The sequence below is a fragment of the Phoca vitulina genome, unplaced genomic scaffold (genome assembly GCF_004348235.1).
Source record: "Phoca vitulina isolate PV1807 unplaced genomic scaffold, GSC_HSeal_1.0 scaffold27, whole genome shotgun sequence".
NCBI classification, from domain to species: domain Eukaryota; kingdom Metazoa; phylum Chordata; class Mammalia; order Carnivora; family Phocidae; genus Phoca; species Phoca vitulina.
Window position 1 is genome coordinate 4,095,628 of NW_022589730.1, and position 23,774 is coordinate 4,119,401.

The 23,774-nt window shown below is 39.1% G+C and overlaps 1 protein-coding gene across 2 annotated transcripts in view; it reads right to left on the reverse strand.

Annotated features, from left to right (window-relative positions):
- ZNF407 (zinc finger protein 407) overlaps positions 1-23,774 on the reverse strand; it is a 483,307-nt gene that overhangs the window by 175,996 nt on the left and 283,537 nt on the right. For both annotated transcript variants that reach the window (XM_032422569.1, XM_032422568.1), the window contains exon 7: positions 22,665-22,785. In XM_032422569.1, coding sequence (XP_032278460.1) covers positions 22,665-22,785 — 121 coding nt within the window. The remainder of the gene's footprint in view (positions 1-22,664; positions 22,786-23,774) is intronic.

Sequence of the window (23,774 nt, forward strand, 5' to 3'; positions counted from 1 at the left end):
AAAACAAGAAAGAAGTGGTGTGTTAGTTGATATTTTACAAGGTATTAAGGACCATTTCATACACATATGTTTTACATATACACACGTATATATTTTTATTTATACTATATATATACTGCTCATATATTTTATGTATAATACATGTATACATATTTTTATAATTTTGTTTTATACATGAACAGATAAGATTAAATATCCCATGCTAATTAAATACATTAGCATTAAATACATGCTAACAAGAACATAAAATAGGCAATGTCTGTCTGCAACAGAAAAGATACATTTTATGTATTTCATGGATGACAGTGTATTTGCATGCAATCAAAATCTCTTCCTCTGAATTTAATGTCACGCCATACAAAACTTTTTAAAATACTGGGACAAAACTGAGCCTTTCGCACCTGCAAAATCAAACTATTCCAGTCAAAGCCTAAGAAGTAGAAGCTAGCACGTACTGTGGCACTATCCTCACAGCAGAACACCTGCAGAGGTTGGCAAACTTCAGTCCCTGCATTCGAGAACATCTCATAACATGTCGCAAAATTTGAGGAACAATAAATAGATCGGACACCTTCTGGTAAGTAATTCTGAATGTTATTCAGCCCAAAAATGCTCATTCTTCCCACAAACAGAACTTACGAGTAGTAATAAGCATGGTAAACTGAAGTGGTGCTCATCAAGGCTGGTGGTGCAGAAGGAAGGAAGGATGCTCCAAGATATGGTTTCCAAGAGGGCCATGGACAAGTCACCAGGCGTAACAGCAGTTAAGCCAACTGGGCACATAATCATTAGGACTGGGTGACTGAACAATGTCTTCATTTTGACACTGATTTTTAATGTAAAGAGCTTATTTGTGTCCCATGTTCACAGACTGGAAGACTTGATATTAAGATGGTGATACTCCCCAAACTGATGTACAGATTTAATGCACTCCCTGTCATAGGCTCAGTGGGATGTTTTACAGAAATTGAAATGCTGATCCTGAAGTTCATACAGAAATGCACAGGGCCTAGAAGAGCCAATACAGTCTCAGAAAAGAACTACGTTGGAGGACTCACACATTCCGAGTTCAGAAGTTACTCCAAAGCCATAGTAATCAAGACACTGTGGCAAAAGAAAAAGGATAGATATTCGGGACTCAGCACGGGAAGCCGGAGCAGTGTGGTTGCGCTGAAGTGAGAGGCCTGACCACTGGCTGCAGGCTCCCTGTGATGACTGGGGACGCATGCAGGACTTTCCGGGACCACAACCTGCGTGCACAGTGCAAACGGGAAAGTTATGAGGAAACTCAGAGTTAGATTTTGGGATATGATGTGTTGAAAGCCTTGAGAGAGCTTATGATATATACATAAAGAGAGTAATGTACAATGTATTACATAATATACATGCTGGGCAATAGCCAAAGGACCAAAATGGGAACTAATTTTAAGGCTTCTTAAAATATATGTAATAAAGGAAATACTTTATTCAGTTCAAAGGCAATGTATTTCAAAATAGTAACCAGAATATCAAAGGGCTTCTAGAGCTCTGCAAAATTGTTTATTATTACTACTTACTAACTCACTATTACACAAAAAAGCATTAAGTTAAATTTATATTATATTTAATCTAAGGAAAAGGTAGCTAAAAAAAATTCTGAATTTTTTCCCTCTTTTGATATATGTTATTTTGGTTATTAAAACAAAAAGCACTAGTGAAGTTGTTGAACAAAAAACTGCGTATTTCAAACAAAAAGTCTAACAATGGATAGATACAGTGAAAGTCTGCCTTCTACCACCGTCCCACTCTGTCCAGATAACCCCCACTCCCCCCGGCAGGTAAAACTTACAACTTACAATCTTTTGGAGAATTAAAAATGACTTTTTCAAACCACAAATACATTGTACATTCTTATCTCCACCCTCCAGGTATATAAGCTTGCTTTCCTTACCTAACAATGCAACAAGGGGGAATCTTTCCACATCAGCATGTGAGAGCCTCTTGTCCCTGCTTTCTCTCCCTTCCTTCCCTCCCCCTCTCCTCTGCCTTCTTTTTCTCCCTTTTTAACAGCCACTCAGTACTCCACAGTACACGTACAGTGTATTACATTTAAGCGATCCTCTACTGATGGGCATTTATGTTGTTTCCAATCACTTGCTAGTGTAAAAACAAGGTTGCAATGAATAATCTTGTAGAACACTTTCTCTTTCTCAGAATGCCAAGAGAATTTCATGATGCCAAGTGGAAGTGTTTCAAATGTCAATGGGCATACGCTTTTGTAATTTTGATAAATTCTGCCGAATTGCCCTCCAGAGAAGTTGTAGCAATTTATATTTCTACCAACAATGTTTGAGAGATCCTGTTTCTGCACATTCTTGCCAATGGAGTGTGTTACCAAACTTTCAAATTTTTGCCCATTTGGTAGGAGAAAAAAACTCCAGCTCACTGGAGTTTCATTTTTTAATTTTTAATTTGCATTTCTCTTATAATGAATGAGGCTAAGTATCTTCAAATAATGAAATGCCGTATGTATTTTCTTTTCCACGCTCTGTTTTCATATTTTGATCTCCATTTTTTCTACAATGTTGTTAGTCCCTCTCTTATACATTAAGGAGACTGATGGTCTATAACAGAAGCTGCAAATATTTTTTCCTTCATTTCCTTTTTTTCTTCTTTTGACTTTGCTTATGGTAAAACAGAAGTTTTTAAATTTTGTTCAATGGCTTCCTTACTTGGAAGTTATAAAAGAATTGTCCCAAATTTGGTTCTAGTACTTGTATAGTTGTATAACCTTACATTAAGTATTAGATCCATTTCAAAACCATCCTAGAGTGTGGTGCAAAGTGTAGATCCAGACCACAAGCCGGATCTCTCAATACCATTCATTACTAGTCCATCTTTGCCCCATTGACTTGAAATGCCATCTCACCAATATTTTACTTGTTTGAAGCTAATTCTGGACTTCCTGCTATAGTGAGCTGGTCAGTCTGTGCACGTGCCAACCTGTTTCAATAAGCCAGGCCACAGAAGGCTCACATCTGCTTGAGCTCATCCTTCTGCGTTGTTCTTTTCCCTCCCCCATCACCTACACAGGCCATCATGGAGTCAGTCATAAGACTGTGGTCTTCAGCAGGCGTGGCAAACATCTTGAGTTAACTACGAAACCAGAGAGACCTGGGCCAATAACAAATATCCCTGACACAACTGGGTATTTCCTATGTATTTATTAGTATGTACTGATAATATGATCTTTCTGATAAAGAAGCTGAAACACAGAGAGACTGGCCCAGAGGCCATGTGCTGAAGGGTAGAGAAGGGTGTCTGCACACAGAGGTCCTAAATAAATCTGAGTTTTCTGTTTCCCCAAGGGAAGCTACATATCTGCCTCAACATTCTCAAATTCCCTTGTGTGAAATTAATGATGGTCTTAATCTTTTGGTAACAATTTGGCATTGTTATATATGTAAATTGACCAAAAAAATTCTGAAAGTTCTACTTAAAGAAACATGTCAGTTTTGTTCAACACCTTGATCCTCAAACTTTCTCTGACCACGGATCACTCTTTTGGTTTATGGGAATAATACATGTATCTCATAAGGCTGTCAGGAGAATTAAAGTAAATTACATTAAGCATATTCAGAAAATGCAGTTAGGTACTCAATTCTTTTTTTATTACTACTACTAGTCTTTCTATTACATGCAAGACAGTTCAACTATCAGGATCATTATTAGCAATTTTCTTACTGTATTTTGAATTTCAATTTCAATTCATTTGAATAAAAACAGATTCCCAAAACAGTTATATAAGTGTATATGTGTGTATACGTTGAGAAATGCAATTTCTTCTTCTGCCTGTTTGGAATATTGTCTTTGAACTCATATTCTTGAAAATAATTACTCTGTAGTTAAGTTTTATGTTTTGGAACAAGTGCATCAATACTATGCACTATAGTACATATTTATCTAAAATTTCAGTGGAAAGGGGTTTCTACTATATCTTTATAACAGTAATTCAAAATGAATAAGGAATAATCCAAAGAAAGTGTTTATGTAAATTAAACTTAAGAAGTTAATCGCGTATTTTTTTAACCAGTAGTATTTAATTATAAATTTACTGGGCAAAAAACCAGTTCAAGAAAAATGAGAAAAATCTCTGTGGGAGAGAAGAACATAAAGCTGCCAAGTCACTGCAAGTTGGCGAATGTGCTCCGATACATAAGCTCAGGGTCTGTTTCACAGTTTATGTAACGCAGCCCGAGGTATACAGTCCTCTACCACTTCTGTTCTCACTAAAGGACCCATAAGGAAAAAACCTGATAATTTTAGACTACAGAACATTTGGGCTGTTTAAATTTAAAATTGGTGAGAAGCTGTTAAGAATAAAGAATTTCATATTCCCCTGCCTAAAATGAAACATTTTATCGATGGATGTTTAGCAAATGAATGTCATTTGGAGTGTTGAACAAAATAAATCACCAGAACAGACAGCACAAAGATCCATGTATATAAGTGATAAACATGTCATTTCCGATCAATAAGGAAACGATGGGTTTTATATAATAAATGGTGTTGAGTCAACTGCCTGCTGTATGAGGAGAAACAAATTAGATTCTTATGGCCCTAACCATGTAAAAATAAATGCCATTTGGATTTTAGCATTAACATAAGCACACGAAATTATAAAAGTGCTAGAAGAAAATACAAGAAAATATTTTTATAATCTTGGTTGGAAAGAGTGCTCCTAAATTCAAAACCCAAATGCTACAAAAAGATGTAGCAAAATATACTTCATAAAAGTTAAAACTGCTATATACCATAAAACATAAATAAAGTTAAAAGACAAGTCAAAGACATGGAGAGAATACATGCAACATATATAAGGACAAATGATTAATATAAAGACTACAAAATGAGTACCTATGATTCATAAGGGAAAAAAAGATAAAAATCTCAAAAGCTGGATGAAGAGCATAAGTAAGAAATCTGTAATTGGGGATCTATAAAAGGTTATGTAAGCATTAAAAGGTAATCGATGACTCTAGTAGCCCAGGAAATATAAATTAAAGCCTAACGTAACAGAGAGGCAGAATTCAAGAGGATTGATAACATTGATTATTGGTAAGGGAAATGAGTATAACCGCTGGCAGTGTCAGCTTTTGGAGGACATCTGAGGATAGCCTTCAAAATTAAAATATACACATACTCTTGGATTTAGGAATTCAATCTCTAGAAATTAGCCACAAGAACAATCATTAAGCCATTATTTTTAACACTAGGCTAAACACGAAACACTAGGAAAAAATTTGAAACTAGGTATGTGTTAACAGAGGAATGGATTACTTTTTGGTGATCCACACTGTGGGATTCAACACTGCTGACGGGGAAGGGCTAACTGGCAAGCCTCTTCCCAGAGGAGCAGCCTGTGTCCTACAGAGCTTCATGGAAGCCAACTACACCTGGTAGAACACTGGGAGGACACAGCCTGATTACAGGGAGAGGGTATTCCCCAGCCATGAACGTTTAGTGGGGTCAGGACAAGGCAAGAGCCCTGGTGGGCCAGGTCACTAGACTGTTCAACCACAGCCCTAAACACACACCCATGAAGGATGGTACTCCCCCAGTGCTGGAGCTGAGCAGTTCCACAGCCAGAGGCCCAGAACTTTCCCAGCATGACATCCAACACTGTAAAATCGAGTGCTGCTTCCGAGTACAACAGCTACGGACATAGGCTGAAGGGAGGAACAATAACCACGCACCTGCCTATGACCACCTCCCTGCAAATGCTGTTGACCAAGGCCTAGCGTGTATGCTCATCAATCACCGTAATCTGTCGGACAAAAGCCATCAAATAAAATAAGGTAAACCTTATGTCCCACTGTGGAAAAACTTCCAAGACATAGTATTAACTTAAAACAAAAATAAAGTTCCAGATGAATACATATATGGATCTTCTATCTTTTTAAAATTATATACACATAGTCACATAGATATATAAATGCATTAAATGGGTATAAGAAGGAAGGTCAGCATGCTATTGATGGTAATTATCTTTATGGAAAGGCTTATAAGTCAGGAAACTTTCATGTTTGCTTAGTATATATTTGGGACACCTGGATGATTCATGAGAATATCTTCTTTTACTCATGTAAAGCAAATATGATCAGAACATGTATTTGAAAAATAAGTGGATTGTATAGTATTGTATCAAATGTAAATATTATAAACAATGAGCAGTACAGCCGACAGAAGCTGGGAATAGAGGTCGGGAAAACCCTAAATGCAGAGATTCTCCTGTTTATATAGAAACAATTCAAACTGATGAATCAGGTAAAAGATTTAAGTACAGTAAGTAAAGTTGTAAAAGTAATCACTTGGATTGCCAAATAGAATACTGTAATAAAAGCAGGGAAGAGGGGAGGGGTGTAGCGGAAAATGGGGTAATCGAGCTACCTTTTTTGGATATGTTACAACAGCCACAATCTGTCTGCAAACCAAGAAAGAGAGGAATAAGCAAAGTCTTTAGGTTCTCTCCAGCAGGACCAAGATATGAATGATTACAAGTGGTTATCTCAGGGAAATGGGGTGCAGCAGTGAGATTCTGACTTTTCAAATGACAGAGTTCATATAGTAAAATTAATGTACAATGATAAGTTTTATGGGTATTTAAGTAAAATAGATATTTAAAAATAATGCCATGTTATAATTACTTACAAAATTATCCAAAGCCTTTATTTTTAAACTAAGACAAAAAGAGTTTACAGGTATCAGAAATAATCACAAAATACAATGTCTTGAATTTTTCCTGCAAATTTTAATTGTATATTTTCTGGATCACCCTGCTCTGAATTCTATGAATTTTCTTCATTTTCCCCCTTAACTGGTGGCTTCTATTAAATACGATAATTCCTACCAGACCACTTACATTCATGACTTTCTGCTGTTCATAAATCCCAATTCCTTGAAATCAATCGCTCTGACCACAAGAACTCATGTACATTTTCTCTCTCCATTTCTCATTTATAATTATGTTAGTATTTGTTATGTGATGGAAGGTGATGGGCATCATCTGATGCTAAAGCAGAGCCATGTCTTATACGAAAAAAGAATTTGTAAGTCAGCACAGAAGTGGATGAAAACCGATGCATTACTGATCCTGTTCCCGAGTGGACACAGGTATCCAGGTTCCAGGTCATGGTGCTGTCCTCGCGCTCACAGCCACACATTCTGGGTGCACACACGGCAGTGTGCTCACGGAGAGGACTGCCCGATGGCAGCCGCAGCACCAGCCACGTGTGACCCCCCAGGAGGCCTCTGTCTGTCTGCACAGGTAGGTGCTGGTCTGAAAGCCAAGGGAACAAGGCCAGGCTTCCAAACCCACTTCCTGGGAGGCACTTTCAGAACAAAAGTCATGTAAGCCCAATTACTGCTTTAGTTCATATGGAAAGTGTCCAGTAACAACAACAACAACAACAAATCTATTTCTTCATGTATTGATTTCCTGTTTTCAAAATGAATTTATTCAAAATATATTTAATGTAGTGCCTACCACACACAGAACAGGAAACATACAAAGGAATAGTTTTGGTTCTGCGCCCATAGACAATCCCGTATGATAGATGAGTCATGTACATCCACAGTGTGCTTCTTAACATGAATCTGAATTTTGAAACAGAGTTGAAAATCTCACCCATCCACTGCTGTACCCCCTTCAGTGACATCTTTAATTGATAATGGCTTAAAGTCGCCTTGCTTTCCACACTATTTAAAATGCCTTACTGATTTCAACTGATTTCTAACGAGACTGATCATGTGCACACTTCCCATGGACACAGCACCACCTTCGACGGGTTCATCATGTAAGAGTTTTACCTATCGCATCACCACTACCTCTGTTCCCAGGAGCAGGCGTAACCTGCCACCCACTCCTGGCCATTCATGGCCCCACAGTCACATCCCATCACAGTACTTCTCTATTCAATCTCTGCTCAAGGTATCTACAGCCCTTAAGAAGAGATAATCTGCTTTAAACCTAACAACCTCCTTCCCGCCTTCCACTCTGTTGGAGAACAATGAAAATCACAAGGAAGAAAATGGTAGGAAGCAACACTGAACTGTTAGAAACCCAAATTATTTTGTTAGAATCTAACATTTCAAGAATGGCCCCCCTCCTACACCCTGTGAAGTGAGAAAAGGAGACTGATTTAAATGTGTGGCCAGACTCGGCCTGTCCTCCGTGTCCTATGGAGGGAGGAGGGGCCACGGGCAGGTGAAAGCCCCGAAGAACCTTGATTTCTCCTTGACTCTTCTTTAGCTCAAAGAGAAACAATACATTTCATTAACTGTTTCAGCACTCAATATCCTGCTACATTGCCCATCTAGGAAAGTAGGAAACTTCTACAGCAGGAGTTCTGTGAGCCTTTAACGAGTCTAAAGGGGGTGGACAAAGGGTACGATATATAGTGTGTTTCTCAAAGTTATTTGGCTACAGAAACACTTTTTCTAGGCTGAGCTAACAGTATCGCGTGAAGATCATGATCTGTGAAAATCAAAATGTCCAATTAGCCCTACAAACTCTTCCACTAATCTTCTGGCCGGCCGGCAGTAAGCGCCAGCAGAGACTCTCTTCAGTGTTATCTTGCCACTCTTTTTATCCTGGACCTTTGAACAACACAGCCCCCACCCAAGTCTTCATCTCTTACAGGATGGATTTTATTCTTTCCTTTTCTATTAACCACCTAAGCTTAGCAAAGTGAAATGCTGTAAAATCAGGAAAGGCATGTGGATAAGAAGCTTTCTGAGCAACAGGGTGTGTACTAAGGACGTTCAGGAAGGTGCGGCCTGACCATCCTTTTAGGTCCATGCAATCACTGGAGTCGTATTTATAAGAGGGGCGAAGGCAGCAAAACAGTGGGCGTACAGAGACACACTCACGAAGGAGTCCGAACTACTAAAGTAGAATGTTATGGAACTGTGGCTGGAAATCAGTGACCTGAAACAAAGGCTACTTTACAAATCACCTTCCACGTATATATATATCCTATATAATATAATATATACATCCTATATAATATATATCCTATATAACATGCATGTCCTATATAACATATATATCCTACATAACAACATTATATATCCTATATAACATATATATCCTATATAACATATATATCCTATATAACACGTATATATCCTATATAACAACATATATATATATATATGATAATTTACTGTAGCATTTCTAGTTGAAAGCTTTTTCAAATTTAAGGTGACATAAGTAAAATTTCACTGAACCAAATATGTTTTGCGCTATTTCTGACAGTCTAGGCCAGATCTTGGTTTTACTTGGGACAATCTAATAATGTTGAAGAGAAAAATAAAACGGCTCGGTTTAAAACACCAACAACTTCGTGCACGCAAGCCTGAGAGTGCGGCTGACCGGGTGGTTCCACAGGCAGACGTGATGGCATACATGACCACCTGCTCCAAGACTCTTGTAGTCTAGTCGGGCAGGGGCTCCCCTAAAATTTTAAATACTTAAGTGGCCAGAAGGAGACAGCATCCTTCACACCTGGTTTACTGAGGTGTGGACTGGCCAGTCATCCATCCAGGCTGGGATCAGAGCAAGGGGTGGGACAGGAGGTAAGACAGGAGGTTTCTCTGCCGGCCCCTCTCTCTGGGGACTGCGCTGCCACAGGAAATTGCCAACTGCCCCATCTTCATAAGTCTTTCCTAAGAATCTCTCCCTCGCTCGAACTCCGTTCCTGACAAAACTCCCTGAGTGTGTATTTGCTTGATAGTAGATTTCAAGTGAATACTTTATTAATTTTGTTAAATTGAGTCTTATCAAGGAGCATTTAAGGCTTTTCTAATTCTGAAGTTATAGGATTACTTCGTAGAAACAGTTAATAGAAAATAGTCACTGATGGCGAAGGGCCACTGAATTTATTTAATAATCTACGTCTATCTTTACAAAATGCTCCACGTAATCCATTTAAAAATAATAACTGGTTCATTTCAGTCTCTGCACACAATGCTTCCCTTTGTCCCTTGTAAGTCTCTCAAATGTCTTATTTTAAAGGAATATATAGTACTCCCGGAAGACATTTTCCCATTTCTATTCTCTTCGACTCCTGCGAGCCCTTGTTCTGTGTGATAAGGCAATCTCCTCCGGGATCGGAGCTGTGTAGTTTCGCACCACGAGTGACAAGGACTCGGCTTGAATAACTGCTGTGCGCAGGTTGTAATTATGTCAGCTGGAGTGTTGAACAAGGGGACTGATTAATGTGAGCCCCGGCCCAGGCGCAGGCCCTATCAAAACCTCCGCGCAGGCCAGCAGTGGGGACGGGTTAAAGCAAAAAGACAAAACATGCTGTATCGCCCATGATAGATGAATTGCTCCAACAGTCTTCAGGCAGATGTTCCGGGACAGTATAATATACAATTACTCTGCCTTATCACTTTCCCAGGGACAATAAAGCTTCCTCCTTCTATAGCTCATGTGAGTGAAGGCAAAATTCGTTTTCCTTTTACAACACTGACTCACTTATCACGGTGCTTTGATTGTGCTTTTACAGCTAAAGAAAACATAGATTCCACTTTTAAACTAAAACAAAACAAAACAAAACAAACAACAAAAAACAACAACAACAAAAAACCCTTAAAAATAAAACTGCAACCCTGTTTGAATCTCTTCGACATGAAAGCACACAATGTTTTAAAAGACTGTTTTGTTAAAAATGGATGCAAGGAAGGTGATGTGTGTATGTGCATATTAGTTAAAAACAAGCACATATAACTCAAGAAGTAAGATTTGGGTCGCATAATCACTATATTCGTAACATCGTGTTTCAACAGCCATACAGAAATCATTAACTGAAAGGAACATGTAATTAAAACTACATATATGTATATGCTGATATCATCCATATATTTCTCAGGCCCAGCCACACGGCCCCCTGAGTCTGGGAGGATACTTTCCTGATGACACTGCTGTTCCTCCTTGGTGTCTCTGGTCCCCTCCTCCTGAAGGACACTGTGTGAGCTGAGGAAATGGAGGCTGCCTCAGAGCCCAGCACAGCCAGTGCTGAGACGGACCTGGTTCAGGAGCGCTATGGGGATCACGTCTACTATGTTTATTTGGACTCACAGCAATGCTGCCCAAATTTGTGACCAGATGTACAGAACCACTGCAATTTGCAAAAAGGGAAATGAATATGCTTTTCATTTTTAAAGTTCAAAAACACACTAAAGCCAAAAAGTTGAGATGTAGCCACAATAACCACTTTGTGATAAGCACAATTAATGAAACAGAGCAGCCGAAATGGCAGTGGGATCAAAGGAAATCCATACACAATGCGCCTGAATGCAAAAACAAACAAACAAAAAGCATACGTCAACCTGTGGAACAATGCAGACAACTTATTTCCACTTTTCAGTGGTGCAGGACAGCTGACGCCAACACTCAGCAGCTGTAATACACCCTAAGTCCCGGACACAAATCACACACCCCATCTCACCCTAAGAAGTGACAGATTTGCTTTCTCTCTTCGTATCATACACACACTAACTCCACTACCCACATGATCCTCATTATTACATCTCTCTGGGCAGGACCATTCCAGCAGAATTCTGGGTTCCTAGAAACGTGGCAATTGGAAGAAGGTAGGGGGTCAACCCAAAACAGTGAAACAGAAGTTTTAGCGCAAATGGACACAGAAGATATAAGTAAGCCCACAACTGATACAGGAGTTAGGTCACGTGCATAATTACTTGGAATAAGTCAAGCAAAGGAAAGATAGGTAAAACAGATCGAGTGGGCTGTAAATCCTTGGGGGAGTCGGGTGTCACCACAATAAACGGCTGATGACGTCACTAGAGTAGCCTGTTAGATTTACTGGCCTGAGAAGAACCCCGAGACACTCACAAAAATTGCTTAGTGTAAGTCACAGAAAAGATGTCACATTTTAAAAGACAGCATTTAGAAATGAGTGTTTGCTACATGACTACACTGGACTGTTGGCTGGTGCTAAGCAAATTCTGAATCACATGTAACAGGTAAAGTAATATAGGCTTTGTGGATATTCTTCCTATAAAACAAATAAAATCCTAATATTGGGGGGGTGTGGGGGGGCAGAATAAAAGCATTACACAATCTCTATGTTCTTGATTCAAAAGTTTTAAGACAAAGGTGAAAGTGGGAGCTGTGCAGCCCCCCAGAATGCGGAGACGTCAGAGCAGAGCTTCTGAAGCTGCAGCTCTCCATCTCAAGAGCGCGCTCCTCCAGCGCGAACATGAGGTGCTGCTCTGCGTCCCGCGGGCTTCCACCGAGGCACGCGGGACTGCCCCAAAAATATCATCAGTGCCCACACACTGCTCAGACCCCGAACCCTGAACCTTAGCTGCTCCATCCTGGCTATGAGCGGCAACATGGCGTTCCATGGCTCTACTTCAGCTGGCGCTCTCACCCTGGCATGGAAGCACTTACAATTTAAAAAGCAATCTTGAGCAAACAAACGAAAACAAATGCACAATGTGCACCCACCTATGCGCCCTCCCAGCTTCTCCCAAGTGTCTTCCCAGAGCAGCCCTCAAGACGGACCTGCCCTCAAGAGCAGCCAGCCTGCATTCTTACCATGTCCTCCCTTCTGGGCACCTACCTGGTGTCTGTTCCCAGCCCTTGACTAGAACTGGTCTTCCCGAGACAGTCAGTGACCTCTTGGTGACTGAGGCAGGGGACTACACTGCCCTTACTTACTGACGTCTGACACGGCTGAACACAGCTCCCCGGCTGCCCCAAGGTCCCGGCCCTTTCTGGGAAGCTACCTCTCAGTCTCTCTTACCCTTGCTATTTGCCCCCCTGCATGTCTCGTTTTCCACATTTTCCAAGAGAGATTTCACTCATGTCGATGCCGTCTAGGACTCATTATACATCCACTGCCATTTCCATGAGGACAGCACACGGGTGTTTCAGGGCTCACACAGCCCGAACCTCACTCACTCTGCAGCAGGAACCTCCCTCTCCCAGCAGCGGAGACCTCGGGAACGGCGCCGCCCCTCCGCCTGTGGCCCTGGCCCTAGCCTGCATCTGTCCCCCTGCCCTTGAATGCACACATTCCAGCTCCCGACGAGCACATGAGTCCGCCTGCCTCTCTGTCCTCGGCCAGACTGCCAGCTTAGGGCCGGGCACTCACGATGTTCCATGGGAACCTCCGCAACGGTCTATGCCACGACCTCCCGGCCCCCGCTCTGTCCCTCTCTGGCTCACCAAGTGCACTGCATCAGTGACCTCTGACAAGCAAAATGTGAGTCTGTCCCTTTCCTGCTTAAAATTCTCCATAGGCTCCCCATTGCCTTTGGGGTAAAACTCAAGCAGTCCGACGCAGACTTCTTGCTGCCCTGCACCCCCTCATCCATAGGCCCTGCAGTCCGGGCTTGCTGAAGTGAGAAGGATGCTTACAGTCAAATGGAAAGTATAATTTGGGAGTAGAAAGCAGACAGAATCTTACTTGTAACTAAAATTAGAGCTATCTTAACTTTTTAGGGCAAAAAAAATTCTCAAAATTAAGTGTCAACCACTTTTTACCCCAAATAATACAATCCAAGGGATTTAAGCACAAGTACTGAAAATTTACATTTTCTCTCAATGGGAAAATGATCATTTGTTTTATGACATTTCATATATTTGTTAAATGTTGTAACTTATGAAGAAACAAAACATACTGAGGAAAGACAGGGCCAAGTACAGTTCACCAACATCTACTCAAATCTTAGAGTGCGAGATCTCCAAACAGTGTCCTAGGATGCAAAAGATACAAAATGAGGGACGAGGCTTGTTCAACAATATTCAGGTCGAAGTAATTAAGAGTAAGGAATTACACGTTCAGGGGCAAGAACAGGGGTTAATATTGGGTTTAAATTCCCTGTAGGGAGAAGTATCAGGTTGCATATCATGTCGCAGAGTAAGAGATTCTGGTTTATTCCTACTGCAGCTCACCTGCAGCTGGGCAGTAAGAAGAGGGTGACATCGTGCCCTTACCAAAAAAAGAAAGAAAATAAGAAAAAAATCAGGAGTATGTCTTGTTCTAGAACTTCTCACAAACACAGTACTTCTCATAAACGGGAGAAAGCCAACAGCTTGGGCTACCTCCCTGTAATTAAGAAGATGAAGACACCGTCTTGTTTGTAGAGTCCTTCTAAAGGTCACGGCAGAACCCGCGCGTGCTACCCCCGGGCAGGCGGCGTCGCGCTACCGACCAGCGGGCGTCTCACGTAGAGAAGGCTCCTTCCTGGGCCGCCCACGAACTACTGCATCAGCATTCTGTAAACGCCGCACGGGTTTCTCTCTGTTTTTCACGGGCCCTAAAGTAGCAATACTTCAGAATCTGTGAAAACCAAATGGTATAAGCACGACCTCCTCATGCTCACTGAACTAACGACACGCAGTCAGACTTTTACACGCTCCATCGTCTGCCCGGTGGTCCCTCGGACACCCACGGCGGAGTCTGCGGAACTCCGTCCACTCTGGAAGGTGTGCCTGCCGCTCTAGTGACCCTTGTCGGTCCCTCCCGGGGACCCCGGAGTTCTCCCTAAGCTGCTGCTGCGTGAGGCTCGGGCGCTGGGAGGTGTAGACAGTCACACGGCGGCTGTTCGTTGTGTGATAATAGCTCTAATGTCTGAGGAATAACTTATTATGCAAGAGACTATTGCCCAAAAAAATACTTTCTATTTTTTTCATCTCTAAGGCCTTTCTTTCTGCCACAATATACAGAGATACATCTAACTACCACCCAGGGGACTGTCCACAGTAATTCCTTGTAGAAAGACCATCCCCAAAGATAGCTTTGGTCCTTTTATAATGACTGGATTTGGGACTCAGCAACAGCAGGTTAGATAAACATGTTTGTCTAGGTTCTACCTGAAGAGATAGCAGAGGGAATGTGTGGTCACTTTGTGTTCAAAATGGCTCTTCCAATTAATCTGTGATCTCAGTGCTTATTTCAGCCTCGTCGACAAAGAAAACAACTTACTTGTATGATAAACAGAACGAATTAGCTCAGATTTTTTTTTCCCTTTTAAAGACATCGGAACAGATTTGTAATTTTTAATGCTATGGAATCTATTTGTTTAAAGGTCCACAGATTTTCTTTGACTAAAACGAGTTCTGTTAGATGAAAATTTACCCACTTTAACTAAAGACCTGACATAAAACACTTGTGCTGCACCAGCACAGAGCCTGTCGGGCCGAAAAGAAAATTTACAAAGCTTATGTGCTTGGGTGCCAGAGGGCAGGGAAGAAAAGTCTGAGTAGAACATGCAACGTATAAAAATAAGAGTAGACATAACAGTATAGAAAATACAAAACCAAATCAGAACTACAGTTAGAACCACAGAGATTTTTAAAAAATCACTAATAAAACGGTCAGAGGAAATGAGATACTTGTTCAGGCAGAATTTAGTTTCTGCTGAAAAAGATAAAAAACATTAGGCAAAAAAGAATACATTTACATACAGTACAACCTTCTTAATTCAATACAGAAAATCTGAAAAGAAGATACAATTAGGTCATTTTATTAGACAGCCCCTCAAAAAACCCCATCTAAACTTACCAGAAACATCGACAACTCCATTAGGATCACCTTGACACATGCTAGGAGGCTCTTCCTGAGCAATATTGACGCTTGCCAATGACCGACCGTGGCTTCACAAACCAGCCACGCTACTGACATCTACCTGTGGTTAGCTGAACTGTGGGCAGGTAGCAAGCAGGAAGGGGCAGCTCCCCAGGAGAGGCGCCTGCAGCCCGCACACGACCACGCAGGGCACAGTGGGAAGAAAGCCTCGCAGCTGTCATCACGCTCTGAGAAGTTTGTGAAGCAACTGGATTTTTAGGCTTTCAAACTAACCTTTCAGCCTAGTCCATTTGTGTTCTATTCCATTAACTGGATTAGCAGTTACAGTAGAGTAGAATCTAAAGAGACAACAGGCTTGAGGTAAATAAAATAATGAAATAGTATTCGCTGGTACTTTAAATGATAAAAATGTTTTGGGGGTTTTTCTAATGTTGGGTTTTTTGTTTGTTTGTTTTGGTGTGAACATTTAAGCCCTATTCTCTTAGCCACTCTCAATTACATAACAGTCTTACTGGCAACAGTCACCATGTTTTACATCAGATCCTCAGACTTTATTTATCTTGTAGCCAAAAGTCTGTACTCTTTTGTTGTTGTTGTTTGTTTTGTTTTCCTTAAAGATTTTATTTATTAGAGAGAGAGAATGAGAGAGCACACACAAGCAGGGGGGAGCAGCAGGCAGAGAGAGAGAGAGAGAGAGAGAGAGAGAGAGAAAAGCAGACTTCCCGCTCAGCAGAGAGCCGGATGTAGGACTGAATCCCAGGACCCTGGGATCACGACCTGAGCCGAAGGCTCAGAACCACCCAGGTGCCCCAAAGTCTATACCTTCACCAGCCTCTCCCCACTTCTCTGGTGCCCACCACCCGCAACCCTTGGAAACCACTTTTAGGTGTTTCTATGGGTTTGTGCTTTTTTTTTTTTTTTAAGATTTCACATACAAGTGATATTCTGTATTAACCTTTCTCTGTCTAGCTTATTTCACTGACAAAAACAGTTTTGATTTAAAGTCTGTTCTGATATAACTAGGCTTTTGGCATCAATCAAATTGCTTTAAATATAAATTTTATCTAATATTAATACTACAGATTTTCATTTGATTACTTTTTATTACTCTACTTATAATAATGTCATTATTCTTTGAGAACTTCAAAATCACCCAAAATAAATGAATGCTACCTCTGATTTTTCTAATAAAGAAATGTGTGCTTTGGGCGCCTGGGTGGCTCAGTCCGTTAAGCAACTGCCTTCAGTTCAGGTCATGATCCCAGGGCTCTGGAATCGAGCCCCATGTCCAGCACTCTGCTCAGCGGGAAGCCTGCTTCTCCCTCTCCCTCTGCCTGGCGCTCCCCCCTGCTTGTGCTCTCTCTTTGATAAATAAAAAACAAAATCTTAAGAAAAAAAAAAAGAAACGTGTGCTCTTCATTTGGTATGTACAGTTTCACTTCTCTCTTGTTACCCATGATGTTCGGCTACAGACACTAACACCTCTATTTTTTTTTTCTTCTTATCATCATTCAGGGCAAATCCAACTTTGCTCTAGCCACTGCTTCTCCCAGGACAACCTGTGAACCTGCACAGGAAGCCAAAGGAAAAGTGAGACTCTCCGAAGAGATCATCCTAAAGGAGAAAATTATCCCCTGTGGAGTTAGTCTCCCTAGCTCAGGATGCTGCTGGAACAAATGGAAGATAAGAACAATGAGACCCACTGTATACTGAATTCTTAATGCCACAATAACCAAGGTAGTTTGTCTTATTATTTAATTATGCATAATAAACATAAAATGTTCATATAGCAAAATTACATACAAATGCATAATATTATCTAAGACCTGAAACAACTTTTCATAATTGAGACTCTTTATAGAAATAATATGTTTGAAAAATTAATTCAAACTTTAAGGGGAAACAAATAATTATTACAAATATAATCTTTTACCCTGGCATCGTAAAACAACCCAAAAAATGCTTCCAGCATCATGTAAAATGAAGACAGAATTCAATTAAAAGTATTTTTGACAAAAAACATCTTTTTGACAACTATTTTCTAAGACAGATAAAAACAATTAGAGGGTCACATACTTCAAGTGGTTGTGACAAATGGCAAATTCTACCTACTCCAGTCACATGGGTGAAAACTTACCAAATTTATAAGAAATAAGAAAATATTCAGAGGAATAATAAGAGAGACATGAAGGAGTATCACACACACACACAAAAAAATTTCTAGTTGAGATATCACTTCTTCGGTTAAATGTTACATCAAATATTCTTAGCTTCCCTCTCACCCAGACAGGAAAGATAAATATTCTTGAGATCAAAACCTCATGTATTAATGACTTCTATGGAATACACTGGCCAAGAGCTAAGTAAACCAACAAGTAGGGGGGAAAAATCAAAGTGTATTTCCTACAAGTTTAGCAAACAATGGAGTGAATTTTTCCTATGACGCAGGAATTGTAGATTTTATTCCACAGCTCTATGTTACAGCATATTTCTATTGGGGTTATAATAGCAAGTAATTTAAAACTAAAAATAGTAAATAAAATGAAAAGTGGAATAGTAAAAAAATTTTGTCGAAGACTGTGTGTAATACTGAAAGTACGAAGGCAGTTGTAGAGCTGAGGAAAACTCTAGCCAAAAGCAATTTTAGGGAACACGTACACTATTCCAACATCCGTAACAGGGACCCTGTACATAAGTGATCAAATTGCCAGAGTTTGACTTGAAATTTTAGTTTTCTTTAATTTGCTAAATGACATGTAAAGGTGCAACATACGATTTTTAATACTGCAGGTAGAATTCTTTTTTTTTTTTTTTTATGACTTATCAGGTTTACTGCTTAATATACATTTATTGTATTTCCCCCATAAATCATAAATAAAAAATGGAAGCCAATTAGAAGTGGATTTTTCACTTAAAAGAAAGCCCGAGTATAGCCATCTATTCTGTTGTGAGAGCCAGTCACTAGTGAAACAGGATACAGCTTGATATTAATAAATGCTATGGGGAAATAAGGATTTACATTTTTAGAAAGGGTACTTACTATAACGTTTTAAAGGTTTTCTATTTTGTAACATAGAAATGACAATATATAACAAAGGGAAATAAAAATATAGAAAAATGCTGGAATGTTTCCATTTTAATGTAGAAACAAATTAGGGCAGGACAGTGTGCTATGAATCTAAATTTATGCTTTGAAATTATAATGAATAGTAATTAATGGTAAAAAAGTTACGGAGTAATGATGGAATAGACTGATTTGTAATGGATTAGACTTCTGGATATTTTAGACAGCAAAAGCTTAGGAAGGGATACGTGTTTACATCCGAAGAGGATGAGCTGTCATTGCCTAAATTAATAATGCAAACCTGAAAAATAGCCCCAGGTTCAAAAGACCAATTATAAAATTCTTTTGTAAACAAATCTATATTCACATTTTTCATGAATAATTATAACTACAAGTATTTCTTCACTAATGTTCAATTTATAAAATGAAAAATATATTTTCAAGTGAAACTCAAGTAATACTTCAGTTTCTAATGATGGTAAACTTACCTGCAAATAAGTGTTAATAATGACAAACACAGGAATACTCTACAGGCATAATTTTTATGTATCTATATTAACAACAAATAATAATCGAAATGGGAAAAAAGTTATTCAAGTGTTTTAAGTAATAAAATATTATGGAAAAATATCAGTAATTATGACAAATATAACCACATCATCTTCAGAAATATGTGATCATCTTATGAATATTTTTATTCTATGGAAATCGTACATACTCAAATCTATCCTGTGAAAAAGACTTTTTCTTGTTGTTGTAAAAGTAGACATGGTAGGCATTTTCTTATTACACTATGCAACCAAGACAATCGTTGTGAACTTCTCTGCCCCTTTTTAAATCTTTTGCTTATCAGCAAGAAAACAAAGGTATCTGTCATAAATTTCACATTTCGTTCGTAGTTCTAACATCACTATTCATATATTTGCAAGATTTTGTATTCCTAAGCAAGGTTAACTTGTCTTTGTTCACTAGTGAAGCAGACCTAACCACATGTACACAGACTGATAAAACTGTCATATGAACAGAAAGTGTTCAAACTATTAACCATCAATAATAATCAAATTTCCAGAAAGTTTTAAATAAAGATAAAACCAACCTTTTATCAAGAATTTCAAACATTTCAAAAGGAAATTTGATTGATATCATGAGATTTAAGTGTCCTGAGTATTAATTCACAGGACAGTGACAAGATTCCTAGAAAACACAATCTCCTTTTACCCACAGTGGCTGTCGGAGGTGTCGCGGGGATGGAACCCAGGGAGCTCAGATGCGCTTCTAAATAGAAGTGATGCTATGTCATGGAGACAGGTAATACAACCTCAACCTCAGCAAAAGCATAATACGACTTCACACCAAGAAAACCTGAAATATTCTGAAACGTTTATGCATACAAAGACTAAGAGTCTACCAAAACACAGTACTTATCAGTGAGACAATATTCAAATCCCAACCTTTGTAGTAATACTACTAAAAGCCATAAATCATACTTCGAGGAATTTCTTTTACAAAAAATCTGGATGGATATGCACAAAGATTTAGGAATAAGCATTTCAAATGAAAATAGCTAAAAATGGCCCAAATGTCTAAAAACTTCATAAAATGACTACTGTTTACTAATCTAACTTGAAGCCATGTAACTATCACAATTACATTGTAGACGAGTGGTCTGCAAATGAGGCATTCGAAACTCTAAGGGATGTCAGGGACTATGTGACAAATGATTCTGGATTTAATGTATTTTTAACAACTTCATAAAATGGGGGGAAAAACCATCAGGGCATGTATTATAAATAAATTTCAACACACTACAGACCTTCAGGGCATCGAAACTCTTGCACCACCTCACTGAACACTACCCTGAGATCACAAGGTAAAATAGCACCGAGGGACAAACTGAGAGGAGACGAGACCCAGGGCTCCAGTGTCTTGGCCAGCCTGTGCTCTTCCTCTAACGTGAGCGGAGTCCTGTAAGGCTGCTACTCTAACCACCCATATTTTATGAGAGGTTAAGGATATCAGTGCCCACTGGGTCAGCTCCTCCAGAGCCTGAGCTCACCTACACCCTCCTGCTAACCCCAGAGTGAGGACATGGGCCGGGCGCCGAGGCTAACCCAACAGCTACTCTGATCAGTAACTCTCCCGTTGGAAAATGTTTTGCTTGTCCAAACAGTATCATACAATTATTTCTTAATATTATAAGTAAATATTACAGATGTTAACTAAGAAATCCACTTACAAGCAGTAAAAACCACTTTTATCTATTTTATATAGAGATCTGGACATGATCCTGTTTGATATAATAGTTCCACTACTTAACAGTTTGAAAACCATAGTTATATGAGATTAATGAAACAGAAAGGCAGTCACAATTTGTTAAGTATGAAAACTAAAATTTATAAGAAACAAAAAAAATCCCCCAGAACCACAACTCAAATCTAATGCATACAATATAGACTGAAAGGATATAATCCTGAGCTAAATGTGATAATTAAGGGAAATTTTTACAATTTTTCTAATTGCCTTTCTGCATTTTACAGAGAAGGCAACTATACAATGTGACCCCTCAATAAGGAAAAGAACATTCAAGTGTTTATTTTTTAAAGAACTCATATCAACACCTTAAAATGTGTATGTCTACCTCTAACTGGATCACCATTTTACCAAATTTCCAAGAAACACCAATCTAGTGCTAAGCAAAGACAGAACTCATAAAATGTTGAATGAATGAATAATTAATGAATGAAATATATCTGTAATATCTCTGTACTATTAAATGACCTTTAACATAAAACTTAATGCAATAATGAGGATAATAATAGAGATTATGGCAATATATTTACTGAATGCACAGGCTATATCCACAGGAATACAAAAATGTCTTTTTTAACGAAGGCTTCAGGCTTAAGGTACCTATATATATATTCTAACGTTTAACAAAAGCGGGCTATATTGAAAGAACCACCCTCAATGTTTCTGTGTTGTCATGTGTAATGGGGTCCATGAGATTTTCAGCTACAGGATGGAGAAGGTCCTCACACAGTGATTCAGCCTGCACCGTGTAGCTGATGAAGCTAAGACAGAGGTCATTTGGCTGCCTGCAAACTCTGTGGCATCTCACAAACCACCTAATGTGCTCTGAACTCACTCTCACGGACTCCAGGTATAGCATGATCCGGCTGCAGTGTCCATTTCCCATTTTATTTTTCACTCTGCACTCTCCACACATACCTCATCATAGAGTAAAACAGGATTATTTACCATTGCTTGACTACATCTCAAACTTTGGGCACCTATGCTTTGCTGCGGCTGCAAGGTTAACTCTGCAGTGTGGGAGACATCACTTAGCCACCGAGGACCTCAGGGAGCGGGCTGAGCACATGTGATCTCAATCACACTGTCAGCCCAAAAATGCTACAGCACACCATTACCTCCTGCACCCGTGGCTCGTTGAAATTAACTCATCTTTTAAGCCCTGGCTGAAATGCTATCTCCTCTAGGAGGACGTCCGTGTGGCTGGACTTGTTCCTTCCTACGGATGCTCCTGGCCTTTTTATTTCCTCACTGAAATCTGTATTATAATTATTTAGAGGTACTACAAAGTCACCTATTATGCTACAATATCCTTCAAGGCAGGAAACATTTCTTGTATTGTCTTCATTGCCTGAAAGTACTTCACTCAGTACAGATGAGATGCCACATGCATGGAATAACTGATGAAATGGAACGGTCCCTTACTCTGGCAAAGAAATAAAATTACTTGAAATTCAGGTGTGCAAAGGATTGCAAAACCCAAATGTTAAGACTATAAAAAATGGAAAAGAACTTTACAATTTTAAAAATAGTCACTAAAATTTGATGGTGAAATAAACTCTACCTAATAAGTGAATCCTGCTTTACACTGTGCTAATCCATGTTGATCAGAAAAATGATTCTTTCCTGTGAATCCACCACGGTGATCACCTGACTCCACCTGCTTGGTAATGAACCCTTACCTGTAGTCACACCAGGGGCATCGGTAGGGCTTCTCTCCCGTGTGCACCCGCTTGTGCCGAGTCAGATGGGACTGGGTTGTGGAGGCAAAGTTACACTCATCACATTTGAAAGGTTTTTCTCCTGCAAAATATAAAGCAATGCTGTACATGAATAATTATAAAAACTGGAATGAAGGGCTAAACCTGTTACTGACAATTAAAAAGAAACTTATTTCCATAAAAATTTAAGAATATAGTTCAATGGACTACTCACATTTAGGACACTTGAATATTCATTCCCAGAGTGATAAAGTTAGAAGATACCACTGATTTTTATTTCTGTATTTGAATGGAAGCAAGGTATATATTATGGAGCTCAAATGTAACTTACACAAACAGAAATCTAAATTACAGCCTGGTCTAGCACTGCATTTGGAGTCATTTAACAAACTATGTTACACTAGAGCCATTATAAAAATCTCCCTGAGGATAAAACCATGAAAAAGCATATAACAGAGATATTCTTTGAATATACAATATAAAATCTTAAAGTTAAATATGAAGAAAAAATAAAGCTATAATTTGATACCAATTAGAAAACTCTTAGAGGTAAGGGAAAATTACAGTTCACTAAAGTTGAAAAAGAGATCACCACAGAAAAAAAGGCCTCAAAGAAACATGTGCAATACTATTTCATAGCATTCCCCTGTGTAGATCTAAGCAATCTATCCACATATGCATTTTACCCATCAGTTGGTTCAAGGCTTGCACACCACTCATAGATACTTTCTCTGCATTAACCACTCCCCCTGCACACACACACATTCAAAGAAATCATCAAATCTTACTTTTTAATTGTATTAGCCACACTGGCTGGTAAGCCCTTGAAATATGGCTATTTAATTTCAATCAATATAAATTTTAAATTTAAAAAACTGATAAGGGATTTACCTACAGAAAAAATGTTTAAGTCTGTATAGAACAGCTTGGGAATGTGAATCTACTTTTTGAAGCATAAATTTTATCAAATCGAAATATAAATCACAGATTTGATATAAAAATTTAGCCTCTGAATTGAGATATGCTGAAAGTATAAAATGCACTCCAAAATTCAAAATCCTAGAACAAAAA